This window comes from Rhizophagus irregularis, chromosome 3, assembly GCF_026210795.1.
Source record: "Rhizophagus irregularis chromosome 3, complete sequence".
In the NCBI taxonomy this organism is placed as follows: domain Eukaryota; kingdom Fungi; phylum Glomeromycota; class Glomeromycetes; order Glomerales; family Glomeraceae; genus Rhizophagus; species Rhizophagus irregularis.
The window spans coordinates 119,905-146,472 of record NC_089431.1 but is presented as its reverse complement, the minus strand read 5'-3'; the positions used below and the strand labels follow the sequence as shown (position 1 = coordinate 146,472).

The 26,568-nt window shown below is 25.4% G+C and overlaps 5 protein-coding genes across 5 annotated transcripts; all 5 read left to right on the top strand.

The window, feature by feature from the left end:
• Window positions 1–1,216: 1,216 nt before the first annotated feature.
• On the top strand, window positions 1,217–2,561 carry OCT59_020080 (uncharacterized protein; the record flags this gene model as incomplete). The annotated part of the gene is made up of 7 exons (XM_066148932.1): window positions 1,217–1,221; window positions 1,329–1,391; window positions 1,553–1,611; window positions 1,697–1,882; window positions 1,978–2,057; window positions 2,184–2,368; window positions 2,447–2,561. 7 exons carry the CDS (start codon window positions 1,217–1,219, stop codon window positions 2,559–2,561), a joined length of 693 nt encoding a protein of 230 aa, XP_065989892.1.
• Window positions 2,562–2,830: 269 nt separating this feature from the next.
• Window positions 2,831–3,103, top strand: OCT59_020079 (uncharacterized protein; the record flags this gene model as incomplete). Its single annotated transcript, XM_066148931.1, has 1 exon — window positions 2,831–3,103. The coding sequence occupies one exon, from the start codon at window positions 2,831–2,833 to the stop codon at window positions 3,101–3,103; it is 273 nt and encodes a 90-aa protein (XP_065989891.1).
• A 1,203-nt stretch (window positions 3,104–4,306) lies between these two features.
• OCT59_020078 (uncharacterized protein) lies at window positions 4,307–6,613 on the top strand (the record flags this gene model as incomplete). The annotated part of the gene is made up of 7 exons (XM_066148930.1): window positions 4,307–4,360; window positions 4,444–4,573; window positions 4,760–4,923; window positions 5,008–5,848; window positions 6,351–6,392; window positions 6,464–6,499; window positions 6,570–6,613. 7 exons carry the CDS (start codon window positions 4,307–4,309, stop codon window positions 6,611–6,613), a joined length of 1,311 nt encoding a protein of 436 aa, XP_065989890.1.
• A 5,691-nt stretch (window positions 6,614–12,304) lies between these two features.
• OCT59_020077 (uncharacterized protein) lies at window positions 12,305–14,083 on the top strand (the record flags this gene model as incomplete). Its single annotated transcript, XM_066148929.1, has 6 exons — window positions 12,305–12,358; window positions 12,447–12,656; window positions 12,996–13,072; window positions 13,387–13,856; window positions 13,931–13,969; window positions 14,055–14,083. 6 exons carry the CDS (start codon window positions 12,305–12,307, stop codon window positions 14,081–14,083), a joined length of 879 nt encoding a protein of 292 aa, XP_065989889.1.
• Window positions 14,084–18,839: 4,756 nt separating this feature from the next.
• Window positions 18,840–20,368, top strand: OCT59_020076 (uncharacterized protein; the record flags this gene model as incomplete). The annotated part of the gene is made up of 3 exons (XM_066148928.1): window positions 18,840–18,868; window positions 18,950–19,920; window positions 19,998–20,368. The coding sequence occupies 3 exons, from the start codon at window positions 18,840–18,842 to the stop codon at window positions 20,366–20,368; spliced, it is 1,371 nt and encodes a 456-aa protein (XP_065989888.1).
• Between the last annotated feature and the right edge of the window lie 6,200 nt (window positions 20,369–26,568).

The following is a 26,568-nucleotide window of genomic DNA, read 5'->3' as shown; positions in this document are numbered from 1 at the left end:
CGAAGAAACTCAAGCACGTGATCATTTTTCTGAGAAATTTTTTATGAGGGTTACTTATTTATTTTTTAGATATAATAGAGCGACTTTATTGTATGATCGCATGGACTACTAAGCTTCGGTTTGATTAATGGTAGTATGGTACAACACACATTAAAGTATAACTGAACATACTAGTACAAACAACAGTATCTTATATTTCTAATGATGATAAGCGTTCAATAAGAGTTTAAAATTAATTAGTTTAAAAAAAGTTGGAACTGTAATTAAAAATTCTAATATTAATATTTATTGAAAAGTGACGTCACTACTCACTAATGATGCCGGTCCGGAATGTGTGACAGGTTACGCCGAATATATTAGCTTTAGAGTAAGGAGTGATGGTTAGCGGTTTTTAGCGTCACATGATCACGTGCAAGCCCGAGGTTCAAAAACACTATTTATCACACATTTCGGACACTAATGATGAAAAGTTTACTAATTCAAAAAAAAAAAATAATAAAATTCCTAACAAATTTTGAACAACCTAACTTTTCCTAAAAAAAGTTATTTGCAATGAATCACATGATACTCTACAGGTTATATAAGCGATAATGTATGTTGAGATCATCTTGTTTCTCACATTTCGATTTCTTGTAAATTGACGATAAACCCATCCTCGCGATAACTTGAAGAATATACTTTATTTTGTATTTTTATTATCATCGTTTGCGAAATACCATTTACCGTTCATTCGAATCATTTCACCACATTTTGCTTTGTATTAAGCATAATAAAGGTAGGTAGCTTTTAACTTTTATTTATTTTTTTAACCCTAAATTTTCTTTTTTTTTCTGAATTTCGTTTATTTAACTACTAACGCTAATATATAAAAAATAAATTATTCCCCTAATATTATTATTTTTTTTTAACAGAGATAGTCCGGATATTCAAAACTTTACGATATCAAAAAAAGAAACGAAAAATTTAACGAATATTATATTAATTTCATCATTGTTAGTTAATACTTAGAGGATGTAAAGATTACATTGGATATTGATACACTATACTGTACTGTACATATTTATAATAGCGATAGGATTTATATATGGTAGAAATTATAATTGAAATAACCCTTCTGGTTATCTTCAACAAAAGAAAGCGGTTATTTACGAGCAAAACTTCAAGAAGTCATCCAATCATATTTACTAATTTGTGTAAGTGAAAACAAAAGTCAAAAATGCCGTGACTCGTAAGGTGCAATAATTGATCATGTTTCTTAATTTTTGTACACCAAATAAATGATAGAAGATTGCATTTGTAAACCCGTACGCTGAAAATTTCAAATATAGCCTGGCCTCTTGCCTAGACTATTCCAGCTCACACCATTGTCTCCTATTGTTAAAGAATTGGTGGTACGTTACCATAGTCCACTCCATAAAGGCCATAAGAGCTTGTCGTCTTGTCGTTATCCTGTGATTTATATATTAGACGTATTTTTTGACGCGTATCCAAATTATACTATGGCTGAAATCAATTTTTTTTTTAATTTTTTTTTTTTTGATCGATCAATTAGTCAAGATTTAAGTAGAGAATTAGACATTGGATTAGCGTTAATATACCCTATAAGCATAAGTAAGTTATATTAAAAAATAAGAAAAAAAAATTTTAAACTCTTCTAATCTCTCCTAATCACTTCTCTCTCTTTTTTTCTTATTAGCTTATATAACTCCAACAAAAGAATCAAAGAATGAACTTACAAATAATAGTAATAATAAAAATTCACCAAATAGATATATAGCAGATATAATAGGTTTTTTATTATTAATATTACCAATATCACCACTCGCATGGATAACAGGACATTATGTAGATATTAATGATTTAGATAAAGCGAATTCAACTCGTAGAATACATATAGTTTGGGTACTATAGGTGATGATTTTTTTAATAAGTTTGATTTATAATTGGTATAAATTATTATATGGAATCATATTAAAGCATTAAAACGTAAAGAAATTGTTAGTGGTACTTCTGATATGCAATGGACTGTTTCTACTTTAAGACGTGCTGTAATTTATGTAAGTGATTTTAAATATTAAAAAAAATTTTTTTTTTTTTACTTTAAATTTTTTAATTTTTTAAATTTTTTTTTTTTTAACGAAAATTTCAAAAATTTCAAAATTCATTACTTCTTTCTTTTCTAGTTGTGTTTGGCAATTTCTTCATTAGTAATTATTATGACAATATTTTTAATAATGTCATTTACTTATGGTTATTTTCACCTATCAAGTACATTATTTAATTATAATACGAATATTACATACGTAATCGTATGGAATTTTACAATACCAATATTACAAAATTTGGTTCAATTTTTTTTCATATACAAGTAAGTTATTTATCACGCTCATTACAATTAATTCTTATTAACAACGACAATAACAATTTATTAAAATTAATTTTTTAGAGCAATAAAACCGAAAACAAAACACTCAAACACATTAGTGACGAGTAGATTTGCATTAGCGAATGCAACAAGAAAAGATGATAAAAGAAGAATGGACGTGATGATGAATCTTTGATAGGAGGTGGTGGTGGTGGCACGTTAACAACTACTTCTATATTAACGTCATTATTTGTTTCTTCAACCCCTCCAGTAACATAGGAACGAATACTATTTTTAATGGTAATGATTTTTCAAGTAATTTGGGTATAAGAAGTATTTCAGGACATATTAGACAAAAATCATTCGAAAGTTCAATGGGATTAATTGCTGAAGAAAATTCTGATGGATCACGTCGAACAATTATGACAAAAAGAAATCATAGTAGTGCAAGTAGAGAAGAATCTGATGCAGCTTTTACTACAATACTTAACCACATATACTGCTAGTACTACAGTATCAACTACTACTACTGTAATAAGTCCCATAGCAGAAGCAGCCGCTAAAGCTTCTTGGAATAAACCTGATATTAATGATCATTTAAGCGCTGATGAAAGAAAAAGATTATCAGATTCAATGGAAAAACGTGAATGGTTAACTAAACGTCCTGTATTACCTCATCTTAGAAGACAAACATTATCAAATTACCTAATTTATAAAAAAAATATTGTTTTTAGCTGAAAACAATTATTTATTTTACATATAAATAAATTTTTTTTTTATTTACGTTTTTCTTTATTTTTATGTGTGGAAGTTTGTTCTTTTCTTTCTCACGTTTTTTTTTGTATTATATATTTTTCGATGGGTTTGGATTTCTACGGTATACGTATATATATACATGTATTTATGTTTAATATTGATAGAAAATTTTTTTTTAAAAATTCTCTGTTATCAAATATTAATTTTTTCTAAAATAAAATCACCTTATTCTTTAATTTACGTAAATATGCATTTTTTTTTTGTTAGTAACACGCATTTCTTTATTAAATTGTAATATAAAGATATAAACACAATAAAACAAGAAATACATGGATAATCTCTATCTACTAACTTCACAGCACACACTAGTATGGATGCGTTACTAAAAACACTACAGGATTATTCTATGTACTGTATATCAATAAGACTATCTAGATAAACTACTATCTCAAGAAAAAGAAAATTAATATCATTCAAAAAGAGACCTAAATCCAATTCAATCTACCGTGCTATAGTGAGGATCTGTTACACTCCCCTTCTATGTCGGTTGCGGTTCGGCACGTGATGTCGGTGATACGCTTCCACTATTCCAAATTCTCAAAAATTAATCTTCATCCAGTTTTCAGAAGCACTCCTAGCTGGCGGTAATTCCGAACCTCGTCTAAAAGTCCGGGTTCCAAAAATCTAGAGAAATAAAACAAAATATACGGTCATCTTTTTTTGCCACCGTAAACGGTTTGATTTTTTTGTTAGCCTTACGTAAATATACATGAATGTAATATTTTAACATATTAATTTACCAAAAACATATTAAAGAAATATCAGCAATATTGTGTTTGAAACAATTCTATAATCATTAGATACTATTTATAAGGTACGTAAGCTCGTGAAATTAAGTGTGACAAATAATGAGTAGCGGAAAAAAGTTGAACAATATTAACAATATTAATTTTTTTTGTGATGATGTAACAATGTAACAAGCATGTTCTTTATAAATTGCTATATTTAGTCTAGTACATTTTTTTTATAAAAAATTGTAACAGTTTAAGCTTAGTATAACTGTAGTACAAATTTGTACATGACCCGTACGTTTTAGCTTTTGTTACGTTATAATTCTAAAATTTATCTTTGATTAAATTACTTACATACACAAAATTATAATTCATACGATTCAAACTAATTGGTATGGAAAAAAAACTAAAGGATTTATGGAATGTTGTTAATGTTTCTGAGTACCAGGTATTATAAATTCCATTTATTATTAATAATTATAGTAATGAATTTTATAATTAAAATCGTAATAAATTTTTGATCATTAAAAGTTTCATGTTACGATTTCTACTATTGATTCAACTACTGAATCAGAAGATACAGATGAAAGAATAGTTTATATGGAAGATTTAGAAAAAAGAAAACAGGCATATGGAATATGTGGAGAATGTAATGAACCTGGTACAGGAGAAACCTGGTGTCAACCTTGTAATGCTAAGAGATTTGAGGATAACTTTAAAAATTGGACTAGTGGAAATAAAGTTATTGATGAATTTATACAACAATCACAACTTAATGCTGTATATTATAAAAAATATCTTGAATGGATACCTTTTGAAAAATTTCAAGATATTACTTATATTGCAGAAGGTGGTTTTGGTAAAGTATACTCAGCTGAATGGTCTGATGGACATATTAAATATTGGGATATTGAAAATCAAAAATGGCATAGAAGCAAACATAAACATAGAAGATATGCATTAAAAAGTTTAAATAATTCTTCTGATATAAGCTTAGGTTTTATAAACGAGGTAATTTAAATTTTCTTTGACTTGTATTTAACAATTGTTACTTGCATTTATTTATTATAGAGAAATTTCCTTTTAATCAATTAGATTAAATCTCATCTTCAGATTCATCTTCTTGATGTTGTTCAATGCTATGGAATTACTCAAGATCCAAATACTAATGAATATATGATGGTTTTATATTATTGTGATAATGGAAATTTGAGAGATTATTTGAATAAATCTGAAAAATATATAGATTATGGAACAAAATTTGAAAAATTACAACGAATTGCAAGTGGACTTTTAGATATTCATATTTCCAGGAAAGTTCATAAAGATTTTCATTCGGGTAATATATTATTTACAAACTTTCCGTATATAAGTGATTTAGGAATGTGCCAACCAGTAAATAAGCAAACTGTTAAAGAAGAAGGAATTTATGGAGTATTACCATATATTGCACCAGAAGTTTTACGAGGACATCGATATACAAAAGCAGCAGATATTTACTCATTTGGAATAATAATGAATGAGTTTCTTTCTGAAGAAATTCCTTATAATGATATTCCACATGATGGATTTTTAGCTATTAAAATATGTAAAGGACAGAGACCAAAAATTTCTAAAGATATACCAAAATTACTTGCAGATTTGATAATGAAATGCTGGGACGCAGAAATAGAAAGCAGACCAACTGCCAAAGAATTGTATCAGAAATTAACAAAATGGAATAAATTAAAATATTATAGGAATACTGAAATTGGTTCTCAAGTAAGAGAATGTGATAAAATTGGGAAAAAAAAGTTTGAAAGCAGATCAAGTAAAGATAAATCCAAAAATATTCAAACACATCCACAAGCTATTTATACTAGTAGGCTTTTTAATTTTAAAAATCTTCCAAAACCAGTAAATTCTTCAGATTTATCATCTTTTCAATTTAATTCAGGTAATTTATATTATTTATTTCATGGGGAGTTGGTAATCCCCAGGAGTATACTTGCCGCCCATATTAATGGGATTGGGAGAATCCCATTTTTGCGTCGGAGTCACGTGATGTTACACAAATTTCAAAAAAGATCGGAAAAATCACGAATTTTTGTTACACGAGTTTCCAAGAATGGATATTTTATGCCGATCATTTAATTCTGGCCGGAATTAAGGAATTAAGATTTTGATTGGAATTTTGGATTTGGGATGACCCATACTGATCCCATCCCATTTAAATGGGCGGCAGGAGCGTGTCAGCTGTGTCACTCATTCAATTTAACACGTGATTATGAAATTTTAAACCAAAATTAGAAATTTCCCGGCTATATATATGAGGCCGGGAAACTCAGCTAATCAATGAAAGTAATCATGAGTGACACTTAGTGCGACAGGGAATTAAACTTATTTATTTTGTTATCAAAATCCATTTACATTATTAAATTTATTTTTTTTTTTCCTAGTATATACCAATTATGCTATTCAACCAATATTAGCGAATCCAAGTAAATATTTCTCTTAATTATCATTGCTATAAGTTATTAATAATTATTAACAGTCAAGTACTACTTTACAGTTTCAGAATGCTTAGATGTTCAACTAAGTGAATTAGGTAAGTTATTATTTATTTATAACTTTATTAACATTTCCTATCTGATTTATTTATTTACTTATTCTTATAGAACTAAACGAAATCTGTCAAGATGGCGAAAATAGTGTTGAATGAAATTTTTCGTTGAAATCTATGATTTAGGTAGCTGAAGAATATGTTGAACAGTTGAAGTTAACCTTACTTTTATTTCTATTTTATATTTTATACCTTTGTTTACTTTTTTTTTACATTTATGCAATATATATATACGTATCTGTTTTATTTAAATAAAAGAACTTAATTCTTTTTTACTAACTAGATAATTATTGTTTAATTGTATAATGGTAAAATCGCATATTTTTGTAGATATTACTCTTATGTATGTTGTTTTACTCAATAAATGTATTTCTAGTCGTAAATAGTACTTAATGTATGAAATTTCAATATGGTTATTGCGTAATGATTACATCATAAATATAAAATTTTTAGGCCATGTTAAATTAGCGTGAAATTCCATACATTCCCAAATATCCTACACGGACGCCGAAAATATACAGATTTCCACATATTTCCACAATATTCGATTGTAGATTTTAAATTTCTGATGAAATATTTTGTGACATTTACCTAGAAGGGTTTAAATAATCGACAAACCGTTACATAGTCCTTTAATGCCGGACATCCGAAAAGATGATAGCCATTTCGTCAAAGAATACATTTTATAAACCTTTATTTAAATGATCCATTGATGGTTTTAAATTTAACAATTAAATTAAAGAAAAAATAAGTTAAATAAATATATTTTTAACATAACACTACAGAAGTTAAACATAAAACAAATATGAAAAGGAATTTGAATAAATTAATAAATTCTAACTCATCATTTTCTTTATTAATTTATACAATTGACTGTAATCAAGTGATTTGGATGAGGTCACCAAAAAAAAAGCGTTGTATGTATTGATTTATTTATCCAAAAAACTAGAAGATACTTACAGAAGCAAACACCACCATAGAATCATAATATTATTTTAGTTGAAAAATTAAAGAGCTTATGTTATTATACTATTTTTTTTTAACGGAAAATGTTTATTATAGGTTAACTTATATTTGAACTTTAAAATATTAATATTTAAATTAAATCTCATTTTCAGATTTAGCAAAGAAAAAGATTTTGTTCAATTATTATACTCTATTCTAAAATGATCAAAGGATATTATAAAATACATTTTTACAACTAATGTCCTTAGAACTAATTAATTATCAACTCGAATCGATTATTTGAAACTTATACATACGCAAAGTATGTTATTACAATAATATTTTAATCGCGCGTCATATATTTTAACTTGAAAAATTCATTCAATACTATTAAATTTACAAGGAACCGAAACGCACATCAATGTTACAGTATTTTTTTAAATAATTTTATACAATCTAAACAAAGCTCTGATAAAGCGAAGATAATATTTTCGATATGTTTTGTAGTTAATATGATTAAAATTATTTATATAAAAAGAAATTAAAGTATTTATTTATAAGCATGGTCATAACAATGTATCCTATTACATTTCAATATTAAAAAATTATGATAAACCATAATTTTTGCATATCGGTATAGTTTAAATACAAATAACAGTCGGTATTTCGAGAGTTAAATCAAAATATCAAAAAAAAAGGAAAGAAAATGAAAAGAAATCCAGAAAATTTATGAGTAACGTTGATATTTTTAAAAGCTTAATTACTTAATCAGAAGATAGACTATAAAAAACTGTAATCTAAGCCTAGAAGATTTTTAAGAATAACTTTAAAACTGAACAAAATCGATAGGAAGTTCCATTTTCTTAGTTATTTATTTTTTTTTTTGATAATAAATCTTTCTGATGACCTGTAACAGAGCGACTTTATTGTATGATCACATGGACAGATGGACTAATGGTACAACACATATTTATAAAGTGTAACTGAACATACAATCATACATTATCTTATATTTCCAATGATGATGATAAGCGTTCAATAAGAGTTTAAAATTAATTAGTTTAAAAAAAGTTGGAACTAAAGAATTCAAAAATTTTCATTTGTTCTAATATTAATATTTTTAAAAGTTAGATATGGCTGTTTTTAAATCCACATTTGAAAAGTGACGTCACTACTCACTAATAAAAGTTATTTGCAGTGAATCACATGATATTCTACAGGTTATATAAGTGATAATGTTGAGATCATCATGTTTCTCACAATTGTAATAAATTGACGAAACCCATCCTCGCGATAACTTGAAGAATAAATATACTTTATTTTGTATCTTTATTATCATCGTTTGCGAAATACCATTACCGTTCATTCAAATCATTTCACCACATTTTGCTTTGTATTAAGCATAACAAAGGTAAGTAGATTTTAATTTTTATTTATTTTTTTTAATCCTAAATTTTCTTTTTTTTCTGAATATCGTTTATTTAATGTACTACTAACGCTAATTTATAAAAAATAAATTATTCCCCTAAAAAGATTTATTATTTTAACAGAGATAGTCCGGATATTCAAGAAACGAAAAATTTAACGAATATTATATTAATATCATCATCGTTAGTTAATACTTAGAGGATGTAAAGATTACATTTGGACATTGATACACTAGTATACTGTACTGTACATATTTATGATAGCGATAGGATTTTTATATTGTTAAAATTATAATTGAAATGATCCTTCTGGTTATCTTCAACAAAAGAAAGCGGTTATTACGAGCAAACTTCAAGAAGTCATCCAATCATATTTACTAATTTGTGTAAGTGAAAAAAAAGTGAAAAATGCCGTGACTCGTAAGGTGCAGTAATTGATCATTTTCTTAATTTTTGTACTTTAATATCTCCACCAAATAAATGAAGATTGCGTTTTTAAACCCGGTCAAATATAGGTTCCTCAAAGGTCATACGCTGAAAATATAGCCTGGCCTCTTTCCGGGACTATTCCAGCTCACACTATTGTCTCCCATTGTTAAAGAATTGGTGGTACGTTACTATAGCTCCATGAGGGCTTGTCGTCATCCTGTGATTTATATATTAAACGTATTTTTTGACGCGTATCCAAATTAAATCAATTTTTTTTAAATTTTCTGTTTTTAATCTTTCTTAATCTCTTCTCTCTTTTTTGTCTTCTTAGATTATACAACTCTAACAAAATAATCAAAGAATGAGCATACAAAGAATAGTAATAATAAAAAGTCCACCAAATAAATATATAGTGGATATAATAGATTTATTATTATTGATATCGCCAATATCAACATTATTTCTATTTGCATGGATAATAGGACATTATGTAGATATTAATGATTTAGATAAAGCGAATTCAACTCGTAGAATACATCATTTAATTTGGGTAATATGGGTGATAATGATCTTTTTAATAATTTTGATTTATAATTTATATAAATTATTTATTTTTATAATATGGAATCACATAAAGCATTAAAACGTTAGTAGTACTTCTGATAAGCAGCGGAATGTTTCAACTTTAAAGACGTGCCGCAATTTATGTAAGTGAATACACGTTAATTTTAAGTATTAAAAAATAATTATTATTTTTTTTTTTAACGGAAATTTCAAAATTTCATTACTTCTTTCTTTCTGGTTGTGTTTGGCAATTTCTTCATTAGTAATAGTAATAATTATGTCAGTATTTTTAATAATGTCATTCATTAATGGATATTTCACCTATCACATACATTATTCAATTACAATATGACGCAATCGTATGGATTTTACAATACCAATATTACAAAATTTGATTCAATTTTTTTCATATACAAGTAAGTTATTTATCATGCTCATTACAATAAACGACAATAACAATTTATTAAAATTAATTTTTTAGAGCAATAAAACCGAAAACAAAACACTCAAACACATCAATGACGAGTAGATTTGCATTGGCGAATGCAACAAGAAAAGGTGATAAAAGAAGAATGGACGTGATGATGAATCTTTGATAGGAGGAGGTGGTGGTGGCACGCTATATTAACGTCATTATTTGTTTCTTCAACTCCACCAGTAACATAGGAACGAATACTATTTTTAATTCTTCAAGTAATTTGTGTATAGTATTTCAGGACATATTAGACATCAAAATCATATGGGATTAATTGCTGAAGAAAATTCTGATGGATCACGTCGAGCAATTATGACAAAAAGAAATCATAATAGTGCGAGTGTAAGTAGAGAAGAATCTGATGCAGCTTTTACTACAATACTTAACAACATATACTGCTAGTACTACAGTATCAACTACTACTACCGTAATAAGTCCTATAGCAGCAGCAGCCGCTAAAGCTTCTTGGAATAAACCTGATATTAATGATCATTTGAGTGCTGATGAAAGAAAAAGATTATCAGATTCAATGGAAAACGTGAATGGTTAACTAAACGTCCCGTATCACCTCTTAGAAGAAAAACTTTATCAAAATTACCTAATTTATAAAAAAAATATATATTTCTAGATAAAAAACAATTATTTATTTTAATTTATATTAGTACTTATATATATATATATTATATTATTCTTTTTTTTTATTATCTTTTTTTCTTTATTTTTATGGGTGAGAGTTTTGTTCTTTCTTCACGTTATTTATTTATTTTTTTTTTTGTATTATATATTTTTCGATGGGTTTGGATTTCTTCGGTTATATACGGTATATGTGTATATATATACATGTATTTTATATTTAATATTGAATCTTTTAATTAAAAAAGAACTTTTTTTTTAGATATCATGCAATCCACGATATTTGAAAATAGAAAAAAAATTTTAAATTCTCTTAGATAATAAATGTTATCAAATATTAATTTTTCTAAAAATAAAATCACCTCTTTAATTTATGAATGTAATGTTTTAAACTTTTAATATTTTTTATCATATTAATTTACCAAGAATATATTCATTGAGATTCTATAGAAGCTTGTATTATCAAGTAAAGCATATAATATATAAATTAAATTAATTAATTAAGTCATAAAAATTTAACTTAGACGCCATAAAATTTTTACTATATTTCCGAGCACTTATTATGGAATATTAATTCGGATAATAAATTTAAAGTATAGCAAGTCATTGTAATGTAGCAACTCCTGAAAATCATTTGACTTGTTTGAAAAAAAAGTAGGTGCATCCTTGTGAAAATATAGCTAATGAGTTAGTTACACGGCATTTTCTATGATTCTTCTAGAACATCAGTTTCAATCAGACCCGGAACTTCCAAGTATTTTCAATTACGAGCATATGTTACTCGTGTTCATTTGACTGTTTCAAGTGAAATATCTTTGGCTTTTTGTCTTTGCAATTTAGAATATAAAGAAATATCAGCAATATTGTGTTTGAATCGATTCTATAATCATTTAAAAATAATATTTATAAGGTACATCAAATTTATAAGCTCATCATTTTTCTATCTAGAGATTTGGCAAAACCTGGAAATTAAGTTTAACAAAATAATGAGTAAACGTATCAAAATTAGATTTATTAAATATAGCCATTACGAGTGATCTTATCAAATTGATTGAAAAAAAAGTTGAACCATATTAATTTTTTTTTGTGATGATCAGTATCTTTATAAATTGCTATATTAAGTCTAAATACTATTTTTTTTTCTCTGCATAAAAAATTGTAACAGTTTAATCTTAATGTAACTGTAGTACAAATTGTGCATATTTATACCCCGTTCGTTTTAACTTTTTTTTTTACGTATTATAATTCTAAAAATTTAGTTTGAATAAATTACTTGCATATATAAAATTATAATTCTTATAATTCAAACTAATTAGTATGGAAAATAAGCCAAAGAATTTATGGAAGAAAGTTGATTTTAATAAACATCAGGTATTATAAATTCACATTTATTATTAATAATTATAGTAATATTGAATTTTTATAGTTAAAATTGTAATAATTTTTTGAACATTAAAAGCTTCATGTTACGATTTCTACTATTGATTCAACTACTGAATCAGAAGATGCAGATGAAAGAATAGTTTATATGGAAGATTTAGAAAAAAGAAAACAAGCATATGGAATATGTGGAGAATGTAATGAACCTGGTACAGGATGGAGATGGTGTCAACCTTGTAATGCCAAAAGATTTAAAGATAACTTTAAAAATTGGACTAGTGGAAATAAAGTTATTGATGAATTTATACAACAATCACAACTTAATGCTGTATATTGTAGTAAATATCTTGAATGGATACCTTTTGAAAAATTTCAAAATATTACTTATATCGCAGAAGGTGGTTTTGGTAAAATATATTCAGCTGAATGGCCTGGAGGATATATTTTGTATTGGGATATTAAAAATCAAAAGTGGTATAGAAATCATGATGATAAATATGCATTGAAAAATTTAAATAATTCTTCTATAAGTTCAGATTTTTTAAATGAGGTAATTTGAATTTAGTTTATTTATTATTTAATATTTTTTACATCTATTTATTAGCAAAAATTTTTTTTTATCAATTAGATTAAATCTCATCTTCAGATTCATCTTCGTGATGTTGTTCCATGTAATGGAATAACTCAAGATCCAAATACTAAAGAGTATATGATGGTTTTAGATTATTGTGAAAATGGAAATTTGAGAAATTATTTGAATAAATCTGAAGAATATATATATTATCAATCAAAAATTGATAAATTACAGCAAATTGCAAGAGGACTTTTAGATATTCACATTGCTGAGAAAGTTCATAAAGATTTTCATTCAGGCAATATATTATTTGATTATAGTCCATTTATAAGTGATTTAGGAATGTGTCAACCAGCAAATAAGAAATCAGTTAAAGAAGAAGGAATTTATGGAGTATTACCATATATGGCACCAGAAGTTTTACGTGGACATCAATATACAAAAGCAGCAGATATTTACTCATTTGGAATGAGTTTCTTTCTGAAGAAATTCCTTATGGTGATATTTCTCATGATGAATTTTTAGCTGTTAAAATTTGTAAAGGACAGAGACCAAAAATTTCTGAAGATGTACCAAGATTACTTGCAGACTTGATTGTTAAATGTTGGGATGCAGAAATAGAAAATAGACCAACTACTAAAGAATTGTATCAGTTATTAACAAAATGGAATGATGAAATTAATAAAATTATAAATAGTGAAGATAGTAAAAATAGTGAAGATAGTGAAATTTATTCACAAATAAAAGTAAGTGATGAAATTGGAGAAAAAAAATTTGAAAGCAGATCAAGCAAAGATAGATCCAAAAATATTCAAACACATCCACAAGCAATTTATACTAGTAGGCTTTTAAATTTTAAAAATCTTCCAAAACCAGTAAATTCTTCAGATTTATCGTCATGTCAAATTAATTCAGGTAATTTAACTTAAAATTAATATGTAAATGGTTTTTCAAAACAAAAAAAAATAATATCTTTTTTTTTCCAATAGATGCTAATTATGCTATTCAATCAATATTAGCGAATCCTAGTAAGTATTTCTTTTATTACTTTTTTTTACATATATTTTTCATTTAAATAAAGAGCCGGCTTTAAAAATTCTATATACTTATTAGATTTACTCTATGTTATCTGTTTTTCTTAATAAATGCAAAAATACTCAATGAATGAAATTTCAATATGATTATTATGTGAAAAAAAACATCGATAATCATGTAATAAACATTTTATGGTATCCGATTAGATTTTTTCTAGAAGAGTTTAAATAATCAATAAACCGTTGCATTTCTTTATTGCTGGATACCGAAAACTGTAGAGTTTGGATCCGTGTATCCGTCTATCCATGGATATGTATCCATAATAAAAATTCAATATCCGTAATCCATATAAAAATCAAGTCCGGATACGGATAATTTTAAAAAAATTGAATGGATAATCCACATATCCATGTTATCCATGTTATCCATGGATAACTCATTATACGGATAAATGGATAATATAAATAATAATTTTAGATAATATAAATTATTCAATAAATTTTATATATTAATAATTAACAATATTTTTTGCATTTTCTCACCTTATTTAATATTTTGATACCTAAAGTTTGTTCCCAAAATCCAAACTCCAAGGTATTACAATAATTCCGGTTTCTAAAGATTATATGTTTTTTATACATAATTTAAAGATTGTTTCGTAAGATTATCTGTGAATAAAAGGATTATTCGCATATCTGTGGATATAAGGATTATCCACAGATTATCCACAGATTATCCATATGAAATTATTTATCCATGGATACTATCCGAAATAACAAAAATGGATATCCACAATCCGTAATCCGTAATCCGTGCGGATACACGGATGACGGCGAAAAGATTTTCAGTCAAAAGCCATGCAGATTTTTTAGCCGGAATTATGACGAGTGTATTTTTAAAACTTTTAAAATTCCCCATTGATGGTTTTAAATTTAACAATTAAATTAAATGAAAAAGTAGTCAGTAGTCACTTGAATTAAATGTAGTTTTTTATATAGTAACACAACTGAAGTGAAACGTAAAAGCAAATATGATAGTGAAATTTAAATAAATTAATAATTCTAACTTATCATTTTGGCACGCAATTTCTTTTTAAAACATGATTGGTTTTACAGTACATACACTCATACAGTGGTGCCTGCAATCAATTGATTTAGATGGGGCCATCAATAAAGCGTTATATATGTTGATTTATTCATTCCAGAAACTGGAAGACACTTACAGAAGCTAACACAATAGAACCGGTATTATATGATGCTTAAGTATATCGTTCAGTAAATAATATTATTTTAGTTTGAAAATAGAAAGAGTTTTATATATGTTATACTATTTTTTTGAATTTATTATGAAAATAATATAGTTTGACTTATATGACTTAAATTTCAAATATTATACTCTAATGTAATTATGCTCTTTATGCTCTAATATGATCAAAATATATTATAAATGTATTTTATAACTAATGTTCTTAGAAAGAAGTCCACTCGAATCAAACTGAATATGCAAAACTTAGACATATACAAGTATAATATTTCATATATTTTTAACTTGAAAAATCGATCAATACCTATTAAATTTACAAAGAACTGAACCGCTCAAGATTACAGTATTTTTTTAAATAATTTTATACATCTAAACATAGTTCTGATAAAGTAAATTTATAAATCCATGAAATCATTACAGTATTGTTTTTTTTTTTTTGCGAAGTGACATTTACAAATTTGATAGAGGACAATATGGAAAGTAAAACCGTGGAATTTACATAGGTAATTAATATGATTATATAAAAAGAAGTATTTATTTATAAGTATGGTCATAATAATGTACCCTTATACATTTCGATATTAAAAAATTATGATAAAAACCTTGGCTCAAATGCTCAATTACTTAATCAGTAGAAGATAGTAAAAGAGCGGCTTATAAAAACAGTGAAAAAATGGTAATTTTAACCTAGAAGATTTTCGAGGTTTAATTTAAACAAATTTTCTTGCAGTCTGTAACGGAGCGACTTTATTGTATGATCACATTGACTAGATTTCAGTTTGACTAATGGCGTTATTGGCGCAACGCATAATAACGTATAACACATAGTACCTAGTAAAAAAAATTGTACTAAAGAATTAATTTTATATTCTAATATTAATATTTAAGTCCGATTTATATAGATGGAAAATTTCGAAGATTGTAAGGTTAAAAAGATTAATTTTATGTAGGATCCTTGTAGTATTTGACATGAAAGGCATGAATGTTTTAATCAACCGCTGACACTACTAACAATTTTTTTTTCTCTTTGAATAAATGAATGAATAAACATTTATACGGAGTTCGGAATTAAAAAAAAATAGAAGAATCTTATAACTAATAACCAAAAATTGATCGAAATAAAATAAAATTTAAACTATTTAAATACTTTTTCTTAATGAAATTTGAAAAATGACGTCACCAATGAGCGAAATTCGTTGTATTGTTTCTTCAAAAAATTGTATATTAAATACAACGATAAATAACTTTGTTAATATTACGATTGAACCCGGTCGGGAATTTAATTTCAGTTAGCATTTTGGTAGAAATCATATATTTCTCAGAAAGAACAAATTACAGTACGCCGGTTCTACCAGAAATTATATAAATAATAAGCCGCCCATACCATATGGACATTGGACAAGTGCAGAGCACCTTTCCTAAAAAATCACATGCATGATACTCTATCATTTTAAATAAGCAAATCATTCGGTGATCATGTTTCTCTCACGATTTGATTTCTTTGTAAATAACGATAAACCCAATTGATGTAAATAATTTTGTAATATTAATTTTTAATATAATTTTTAATATCTTCGCGATAATTTGAAGAATATACTTTACCTTTTATATCATTGTTTACAAATACTGTTTACCGTTCAAATAATTCCACTATAGTTCGCTTTTGAATTAAGGTATTTTTTCTCTGAATTTTGAATTAATTCATTATTTAATTTATTTAGATAAATTATTCTAAAGAAATTATTTTTTTTAATGACGATGGTCCTTTTAGTAAACGATATCCGAAGAAACGATTTATCGAAGATAAATGTTGTAACAATATGTGTGTGTGTGTAATTTTAGAATTAATTTTAGTGGATATGAAGAATAAAATTTATTAAGTAGATTATATTTTTAGTGGTAATTGATTACTTATAAAATCGAGCATTAATTATTGAAAAATTTTCTATTCGTGATTTTCGCAAATTTTAAAATAAATGAATAAATGAATAAATGAATATATACTATGTACTTTTTACTTAATTCAATCGATTAAGAAATAGTCTAATTTAAAGCCTAATCAAATATATGAGTCAGATATTATTATATTAAACATAAAACAATTAATAAACGAATATCTAAATTTTATTAGTCTAATCACCGGTAGTGATTTTTTTTTCTAGTATATACAGTATCTGTCTATCCTTACTCTAAATGGTGCGTTGAAAAAATTCCATGGCATAACTTTCATTGAGCACGTGCATGGACATACAAACATTGCGGGGTCTTAAACGTAAAAATCCTCCGCTCCGCTTCGGACAATTACAATTTTTTTAATTTGATCAACTCGACGCTATTGTTACGCGAATTTGTGTTCATGTCGATTTCCGGTGCCGATTCGTGCACGATTTGTGTACAAGATTAATTGATGGATGATATTTATTATATTATATATACAGTATTTTTATACATATTGTTTTATTATTATTTATACAGTATATTTATTTTCTATATTTGTATTTTTTTATATGTATTCGATTCATTATAGGAAATTAGGTCAATAGTGTTAGCTGCCTAAATTCGTCATTTATGTTCTATTAAAAGTGGCTTACAATGAAAACCGTCACCGTTGTGACTAAATTAATTTATTACGATGAAACATTGACCATTAAGTAATAATCGGTAAAATATTAGATGTCAATAGATTAGATTTCACCCTGAATCAGAAAAAAAAATGGCCTTCTGCCAACTTCTGCCAACTAACCGATAAATAAAAAAGAGAATTCTAAGGATTGGTTTTAGTAATTTATTGTAAAGTCTATAGTCTTACGTGTTGCTTAATAAAATCGTCTACTTTTCGGTTAACTTAATTCGTTAAATTCCTTGTTTCTACATATCATTATATAAGATTCGTCTTATATTTGTCGTACCCTGTCATATTATCCGAATTCCTAGTTGTTTACCTTGCCGATTCTTAACGAACAATACCGACGTGCCAAGTAAGGCAGTATTGAGTAAGAATCCTACGGTAGTTGTGTATTATTGCGATATAATTTCGCCAACTGTGCGACTTTTATTTACCGTTGCAACCGGTAACACTATGTTAATTTATTCATATACACTATCTCTGATATATTGCATAAATATGCACGAAGTGCTCATTTTTGGCTTATGCAAATCTCTATCTGATACATTTAAAAATTCACAAAAAAAAAATAATAATAAATATAGTATATATAAATCATAGAACAATAAGATACTGATCTCCTTACTGAATTATTAGAATAAATACTAATGATTAAATAACAAATTGGTTGCAAAAAATTTTTATACCAGTATACAAAAGAGAAACTTTTTTTAAAAAAAAAAACCTCACTCAATATAACAAACAATTATTATTTTAAATTGATGAACGCTACAGTATATATGATTATATGCCTTATAGAAATTCTATCGATCACGTGCGGATCAGCAATTAATTTCGTTACAATTGCCGGTTACTATTAAGTATTAATTGACACGAACTTATACTTTTATGTATTGCTCACCGTTCTGAAAATCAATTAAATTTATCCGATTGACACCAATAGTTTTACAAATACTTTTTCTTTTATTCTCACTATGTCTTGTTCAAAAATATTCTCGGGAGAGTTACCAGAATTAACATATGATATTTTAAAATATTTTAAGAATGATTTTTCAACTTTACATTAATGTATTTTAGTTAACAGATTATGGTGTCGTTTAGCGATTCCATTATTATGGGAAGACCCATTTTCAAATCCTACAAAAAATTATAACTTTATTGAAATTTACTTAAATAATTTAAATGGAGATTTAATAACAGAATTAAATGAATATAGAATTGAGGATAATTTATTTCCTTTATATACACTTTTCAATTATCCTAGTCTTATAAAGTATTTGAATACATGGAAGATTCTTTCTCCTATTTCCGAGTGGGTTAAAAATGCTATTAAAACTTTGAAACCTGAAAAAAGATATACATATGAGGTTGATAATTTTAAAAGATTAATTCAAATATTATTATTTAAACTGTTTATTGATAATGAAGCAAATTTACATACTCTTGAAATTGAGATCTTTTATGCTTGGAATTCTCACTTAGATAATATTTTAGAATTAATTTTACAAAATCCAAATTTTATCCACAATATTAAAAATTTAAATTTTTATATTCGCGGTGATTCTAATGGTGGTAATAAATATATGATAATTATAAATCATATATTACAATTAATTAACTTACATCAAAATCTTAAAAGAATTTCTTTAAGTTCTAATGACTTTCTTTCATATCAATCATTATTATTAACAAAAAATTATAATTGTTCAAACACTTTAAATACTATCAGCATATTATGTAGTGTTGATTTTAAAGATATAATAAATTTAGATAAAATATTTGATCAATTAAAAGTTTTAGAATCTGTTCATCTCATTTATTGTATTTCCTTAAATACTAGTTTAATTCAACAAATTATTAATTTAAATAGACCATTTAAATTAAAAACTTTAATTATAAATGAGGGATCACAAATTGATGATTCATCATTTCAATTATTACTACAAAAATGTGGCGGATATTTAGAGAATTTTGGGGATGAATTTGGAGTTCAAAGTGAAATATTACTTGATTCAATTATGAAATATTGTAAAAATATTAAATCACTTTATTTAAGTAATTTTAAAGATCAGATTATTTATTTATTATTCGATCTGATTGAAAATATCTTAATTATCTTACGATCAGTACAGCGAATTGTGAAAATTATATTGAGTGTAGTTCAATTGTATTACAAAATTTAGGACAAGTCTTTCCTTTTAAATTAGAATATTTAGATTTGAGTCTTCACATTAAAATGAGTGATTTTGAAGTATTCTTGAAAAATTCACAAGATACTTTTATTAAGAAATTGTTGATCAATAATTTAAAAGGACAAGATATTTTATCTTATATAAAAGAATATATCATGAAAAAGAAAAGAGTGAAGTATTTGGCTATTAAGCATTCCTTTGAAAGTACATCAGATGAATCAGATGATGAACACTGTGACTATGAGGAACTGGCTTCAATGAAAGATGAATTTAAGTTGTATGATATTAAAGTGTTAAGACGTTATGGCTAATGGATAAGTTTTTATGAATTTAGTCGGGATTAATTATTTAGTGGAGTGGTAATTTTAAAATATCAGATAGGTATAGTATATTAAATATAATTGCTTATAAATAAATAAAAATTAGTTAAAGTAGTAAAATTACGTATAATAATATGTTTTTTACAAATTTGATAAATAAATAAATATCCACTTCATTATGTATCTTTTGCTCTTTACAAATAAATGAAATATATAATGAAAATTTCGCCTATAATAATTTTTAAGATCTTATCACTAATTAGTAAAATTGTTGCCTTCTGAAAAATACAATATTAATTGATTTTAGTATTCGTCAATAATTTGTGCAAATATTACAAATTACAATTTATCGAGTAAATAATTTAGCATTTGATGAAACATTTTTTTTAAAGAAAAAAATTTTTCGGATTCCTTATAATCCTTTGAAAAAAACGGGTAAAATATGATTCTAACTTTTCCTAAAAGAAAGTTAACTAGTTAATCTTAATTGCAATCACATGATACTCTATCAAGCGAAATTATTGAAACAAATTCAAAGTGATCATGTTTCTCTCACATCTATTTTTTTATTTCTCAATATTCGAATTTTTCAAATTTTGAACTAATTCATTATATAGTAATTTACTATATAAAGAAATAAATTATTCCCCTAAAGAAAATTTTATCCTTTAGAAGCGGATATTCTTTGATCTGCGATATCCCGAGAAACGAAAAGTCTGACAAATAATATATAATATCATCATTATTAGAAATAAATAATTCTTAAATTTTAGCGAGTATGACGAAAAAAAAATTTCACTACATTGAATATTACCGTATTATATTTTAGTTTAATATAATGATAACGATAAGATTTTATATTATAGGATTTATATAGATTAAAACGATCCCCTTTGTAATACACTGTTTTTGAACAAAAAATTTCAAAAAGTAATTTTCTTTCAATCAATCATTCGGTCAGGATTTAAACAGAATAAACCAATTGGCTATTGTCATATATTGATTAAAATTAAAAGGCGAAAAAATAATTCTTTCAGTTTTTAACCTCTTTTTTTAAGTTTATACGGTATAAGCGCAGCAACGAAGAACGATATAACAAATAATAGTATTTATTATTTTCATTCACATTGATGTCAGGGCGTTATGGAGATATTGATTATTTAGATAAGTCATAAAATATATAATTCAAATTGTATCTTTTTGGTAAGTCCCGATCCATAATTTTTCTTATTATATGGAATTATATTAAAGAAATAAAAAGTACTTTGGACAGTTTCTACTTTAAGACATTCTGCAATTTATGTAAGTAAATACACGTTGATTTTTAGTGTCGCTTAAAAGAAAAAAAACATTTTTTAAATTATTTTTAACGAAAAATTTACTTAGTTATATTAATCATTCACATACAGATATTCCGCAATCATTTACCAGTAACAATATAATTATTACAATAACAATATAAAAGCAAGTTGTTTATCATACATCCTTTTTTTTTACAACTTACTCACCCATAACAACAATATCGATTAACGGTCTTTTTTTAGATAATGGAAATATTTTTTACGTCTTTAATAAGATAGTGCACGCTATCAACTACATCTGATGCAAATTCTATTATTATAGTAACTACTTCTACAACTTATCCATAGCCGCTAAAGCTTCTTGGAATAAATCTGATATTAGTTTCTATTCGAGTACTGATTAGAGAAAGGGATTATCAGATTCAATTGAAAAACGTGAATGGCTAACTAAACGTCCTGTATCTTATCAAATCACCTAATTTATAAAAAATACTTTTATATTAAAAAAAAAAAATATTTATTTAATATGTGTCAATGTGTTGATTTATAATATGTTATTTTGTATTCTTTTTTTTACTATCTCATTTGATTATTGGAGTTTGCTCTTATTTGGTTTTTTATTTCTCCGTTTAAATACACTATGTACAGTCAACTCTCGATATACCGAAGTCGCCGTTCAAGACTAAAACTTCGGTATATAGTGATCTTCGGTATATCAAATTTTTTTATATACCGAAGTTTATATAATTTTTTTAGAAAACTTCGTTATATTAAGATTAAAATCATGTGACTTTATTATACTATGAAAATCGTTACATATTTTACGTTTAACAAATTTTACAAATTACTTGTTGCTAATCCAATTATCTAACGTTCATATCTTTTAAAGAAGCTAAAGCAGCTAAATATTTAACTTCAAAGTAACTTTAATACTGAAAAATAAAAATGAGAGAATAAAGTTGCGAAAGTTACGCAAATTAAACATCATTTGATCATATGATTTTGATCTTCGGTATAACGAACTTATTTTTATTATATACTATTATAAACGGTAAAAATGAAAACTTCGGTATAATGTTATATAAAATTTTATAGTAAAATCGGTATATCAAAAGATTTTAATTATTAATGAAAATGGTCATACAAAAATCTTCGGTATATGGTGATCTTCGGTATATCGTGGCTTCGGTATATCGAGAGTATACTGTATATAATTTATATAAATATACAGTACATGTTAACATGTTTTTATTCTAATATTGAAAATCTTTAAATTTAAAATAGAAAAAAAATTTTAGTTTTCTTAGAGAATGTATGTTATCAAATATTATACTTTCCAAAATAAAAATCATCTTAATTTATTAAAATATTTATTATACATGAATCTTGATATCTGTTGCTGAGCTGTGCTTAGTAAATTCCACCAATCATATTGCTTATTGCAAATACAACCTTACTCGGATGCCGAGTAACTATTAACTATTTGATTTTTTATACTTTTAATTTTATAGAACTAAAAGAAATTTGTCAAAAATAATATAGTATGAAGGTTCTTAACCTTTGAAAAGTTAAAGTCAAATGTTAAAGTAACTAAAGAACATTTATATAGCTTTCCTTTATTTTTTTTTATTTTGTACCTTTGTATACGCAGTATGTACTTTGATTTATTGGAATTTTCTATTTTTAGATCGCTAAAGATTTTAATATTTTATATATATATTTTTTAAGCTTTTGGAATTGTTTAATGGTAAAACTGATTATATTAAAAATCTTGTAGCTACTACTCCTTTACTCAATAAATATTGCTAGTTAAAAATATTTAATGATTATTATTACAGTATTGTGTAAAATTTTACATTAATCATCATTGTAATATTTACATATAATTTAAACTAACTAAATTCTTTATTATTTAAAAATTATTCAATAATATAGCTTGTAAGTTATTCGTTGTTTCTATTGTTATATATTTTATATATTTGTTAATGGAATTCTTAAATTTCTGCTACTTTAGTTGGTTGCGAAATATAAGTTATTATTATATATATTTATACAATAACTAAAATATATATTAAATTAAATTCCAATTTAAATTTTAGAATAGATGTTAATTTTAATTTTAATTTTAGTGTAAATTTTAAAATAACAGATGTTAGAAATAATTTATTCATCGCACATACTGTCATTGCTACTCTTTTGTCGCCCATGTCACACCCTCCCTTTTCATTTTCCACACGTATCCTGGGACAGAAATTTTTAAACCTACCTCCCTTTAAATGTTGCTGGCATTACATAATTTTGCCAGAGGCGATGCATTGCTTACGGGCGATGAATAAATTTATATTGAATAATATAATTTTAATTATTGATTTGGAAAAAGTAGAAATACAATTATAGATGAATTTATTTTTAAAAACAAATAAAATGGATTCATTATAATAAATTTTTTAAACAATACTGAATATTTTAATGAAGAAAGATTTAGTATTATTTACAAAGCTATTTGGTTAAAGAAAAATCTAAGTAAAGAAGTAATTCTTAAATGTCATAATAATTTAAATGAAAATTTAAATGAATTTATAATAAAGTATGATAGTATTTTTTTTTTATATAATTTATTTATACATTAATTTATTAATACAATGTTATTTTTTTATAGTGGAATTATCATAAAAGTTGTTTAAATTCACATAATATTATTAAGTTTGATGGATTTACAGAAAATCCAAATACTTTGAAATATAAGGTAGTAATGGACTATTACAAATAAAGGTAATTTAAGAGAAAACTTGACAAGAATAATTAAAAATAATTGGAATCAAAAATTATTTATGTTATACGAAATTATTTCTGGACTTAATGAGATATATGAACAAAACCTTATTTTCATGATGGTAATATTTTAAATCATAATGATTAAAAATAATTATGAATATAAAAGTGCTTATATTTGTGAAATATCATACAGTTCATACTTTTTCAAAAATGATTTTACAGGTTGTATTTGTAAAGGTGAACGTCCCGAAATTATTGAAAATACTCTACAATGTTATGAAAAAATGTTGAGATGAAGATCTATTAAAAAGGCCATCTTCTAAAGAAGTGTAAATTTTATTAATGAGTGGATTGTTCTTCCTATTACTAAATACAATTGAAATTGAAAAACTGATTGAAGAAATAAATGCAGTATTATGGTATTTATAAATGTATGTTATACTAAACTTTTTGTGTTCATATTTGTGTAATTATAACTGTGCCATACTATTTATAATCATAGGATGTTACACACAAGTCTTTAAAAGTATACAAAATAATGAGTGGCGTTTGAACATCTAAATACAATCAAAATTAGATTCGTTAATATCAAATTTGATTGAAAAAAGTTGAACAATATTAACTTTTTTGTTATGATCAACAAGCGTATTGTCTTTATAAATTGCCATATTTAGTCCAATAATATTTATTTTTCTCTGCATAAAAAGATTGTAACAGTTTAAGCTTAGTACCCCAGGTTCCCATTGGATCCGATGTAGAATTAGCTCGAATTCCATGTAATAACGGCAGAAGACATGGGTCTGATGATTACAAATGATTATAAATCAAAAAATTCCAGATGTTGATCAATCGGACCCGGTTCACTGCCAGAATCAATGGAACTAGGGCGAAAATTAATATAACCGTACAACTGTAGTACAAATTTGTGCCCACGTTCATTTTTGCTTTTACGTATTATAATTCTAAAATTTATTTGATTAAATTACTCGCATCTACAAAATTATTAATTCATATAATTTAAAATAGTTAGTACTATGGAAAAAAAATTAAAAGTGGTTATGGAAGGATGTTGATTATGATGAATATCAGGTATTATAAATTCACATTTATTATTAATAATTATAGTATTATTGAATTTTTGTAGTTAAAATTGTAATAATTTTTTATCATAAAGAGCTCCATGTTATTATTGATTTAACTAGTACTGAATCAGAAGATGCAAGTTTATATGGAAAATTTAGAAAAAAGAAAACAAGTATATGGAATATGTGGAGAATGTAATAAACTTGGTACAGGAGAATTTTGGTGCAACCTTGTAATGCTAAAAGATAAGAATAACATTAAAAATTGAACTAGTGGTAATAAAGTTATTGATGAATTACAAAATCACAACTTAATGCTGAAATGTACTTTAACAAATGTCTTGAATGGATACCTTTTGAAAAATTTCAAAATATCACTTATATTGCGAAAGGTAGTTTTGGTAAGATTTACTTAGCTAAAATAGTCTGAAGGATTTAATTAATTATTGGAATATTAAATGTCGAGAATGGTGTAGATATGGATATTATGAATGTGCATTGAAAAGTTTGAATAATTCCTTTGACATAAGTTCAGATTTTTTAAATGTGATAATTAAATTTGCTTTGACTTGTATTTATTAACAATTGCTACTTGTGTAAGTTTATTAACAAAATTTTCTTTTATTCGATTAGATTAAATATCAGCTTATAAAACTGGTAGTAATCTAAATCTAAGAAGATTTTAAGTATATAAACTTTGAACCAAATCGATAAAAAGTCTCATTTCTTAGTTATTTTATTTTCAAATTATAAATCTTTGTTTTGACTAATGGTGCAACGCGTAATAACGAATAACTGAACATACGACTTCGTTTATGTTGATTATTTCATCATTCATAACACTTTCTTCACTTTCTTTATAATAGATGAATGATTTTCCGTCGTTCCATTTTTTGTCAGGTGTTAGTCCCGGTTTTCTTTTTTATTCAAACATAACTGCAACCATTTTGAAAATGGCGATAAAATTTATAGTTTAAAAAATTTTGAGAAATTTGAGCTAAAGAATTAATTTGTATAATTAAAATTCCGCGAA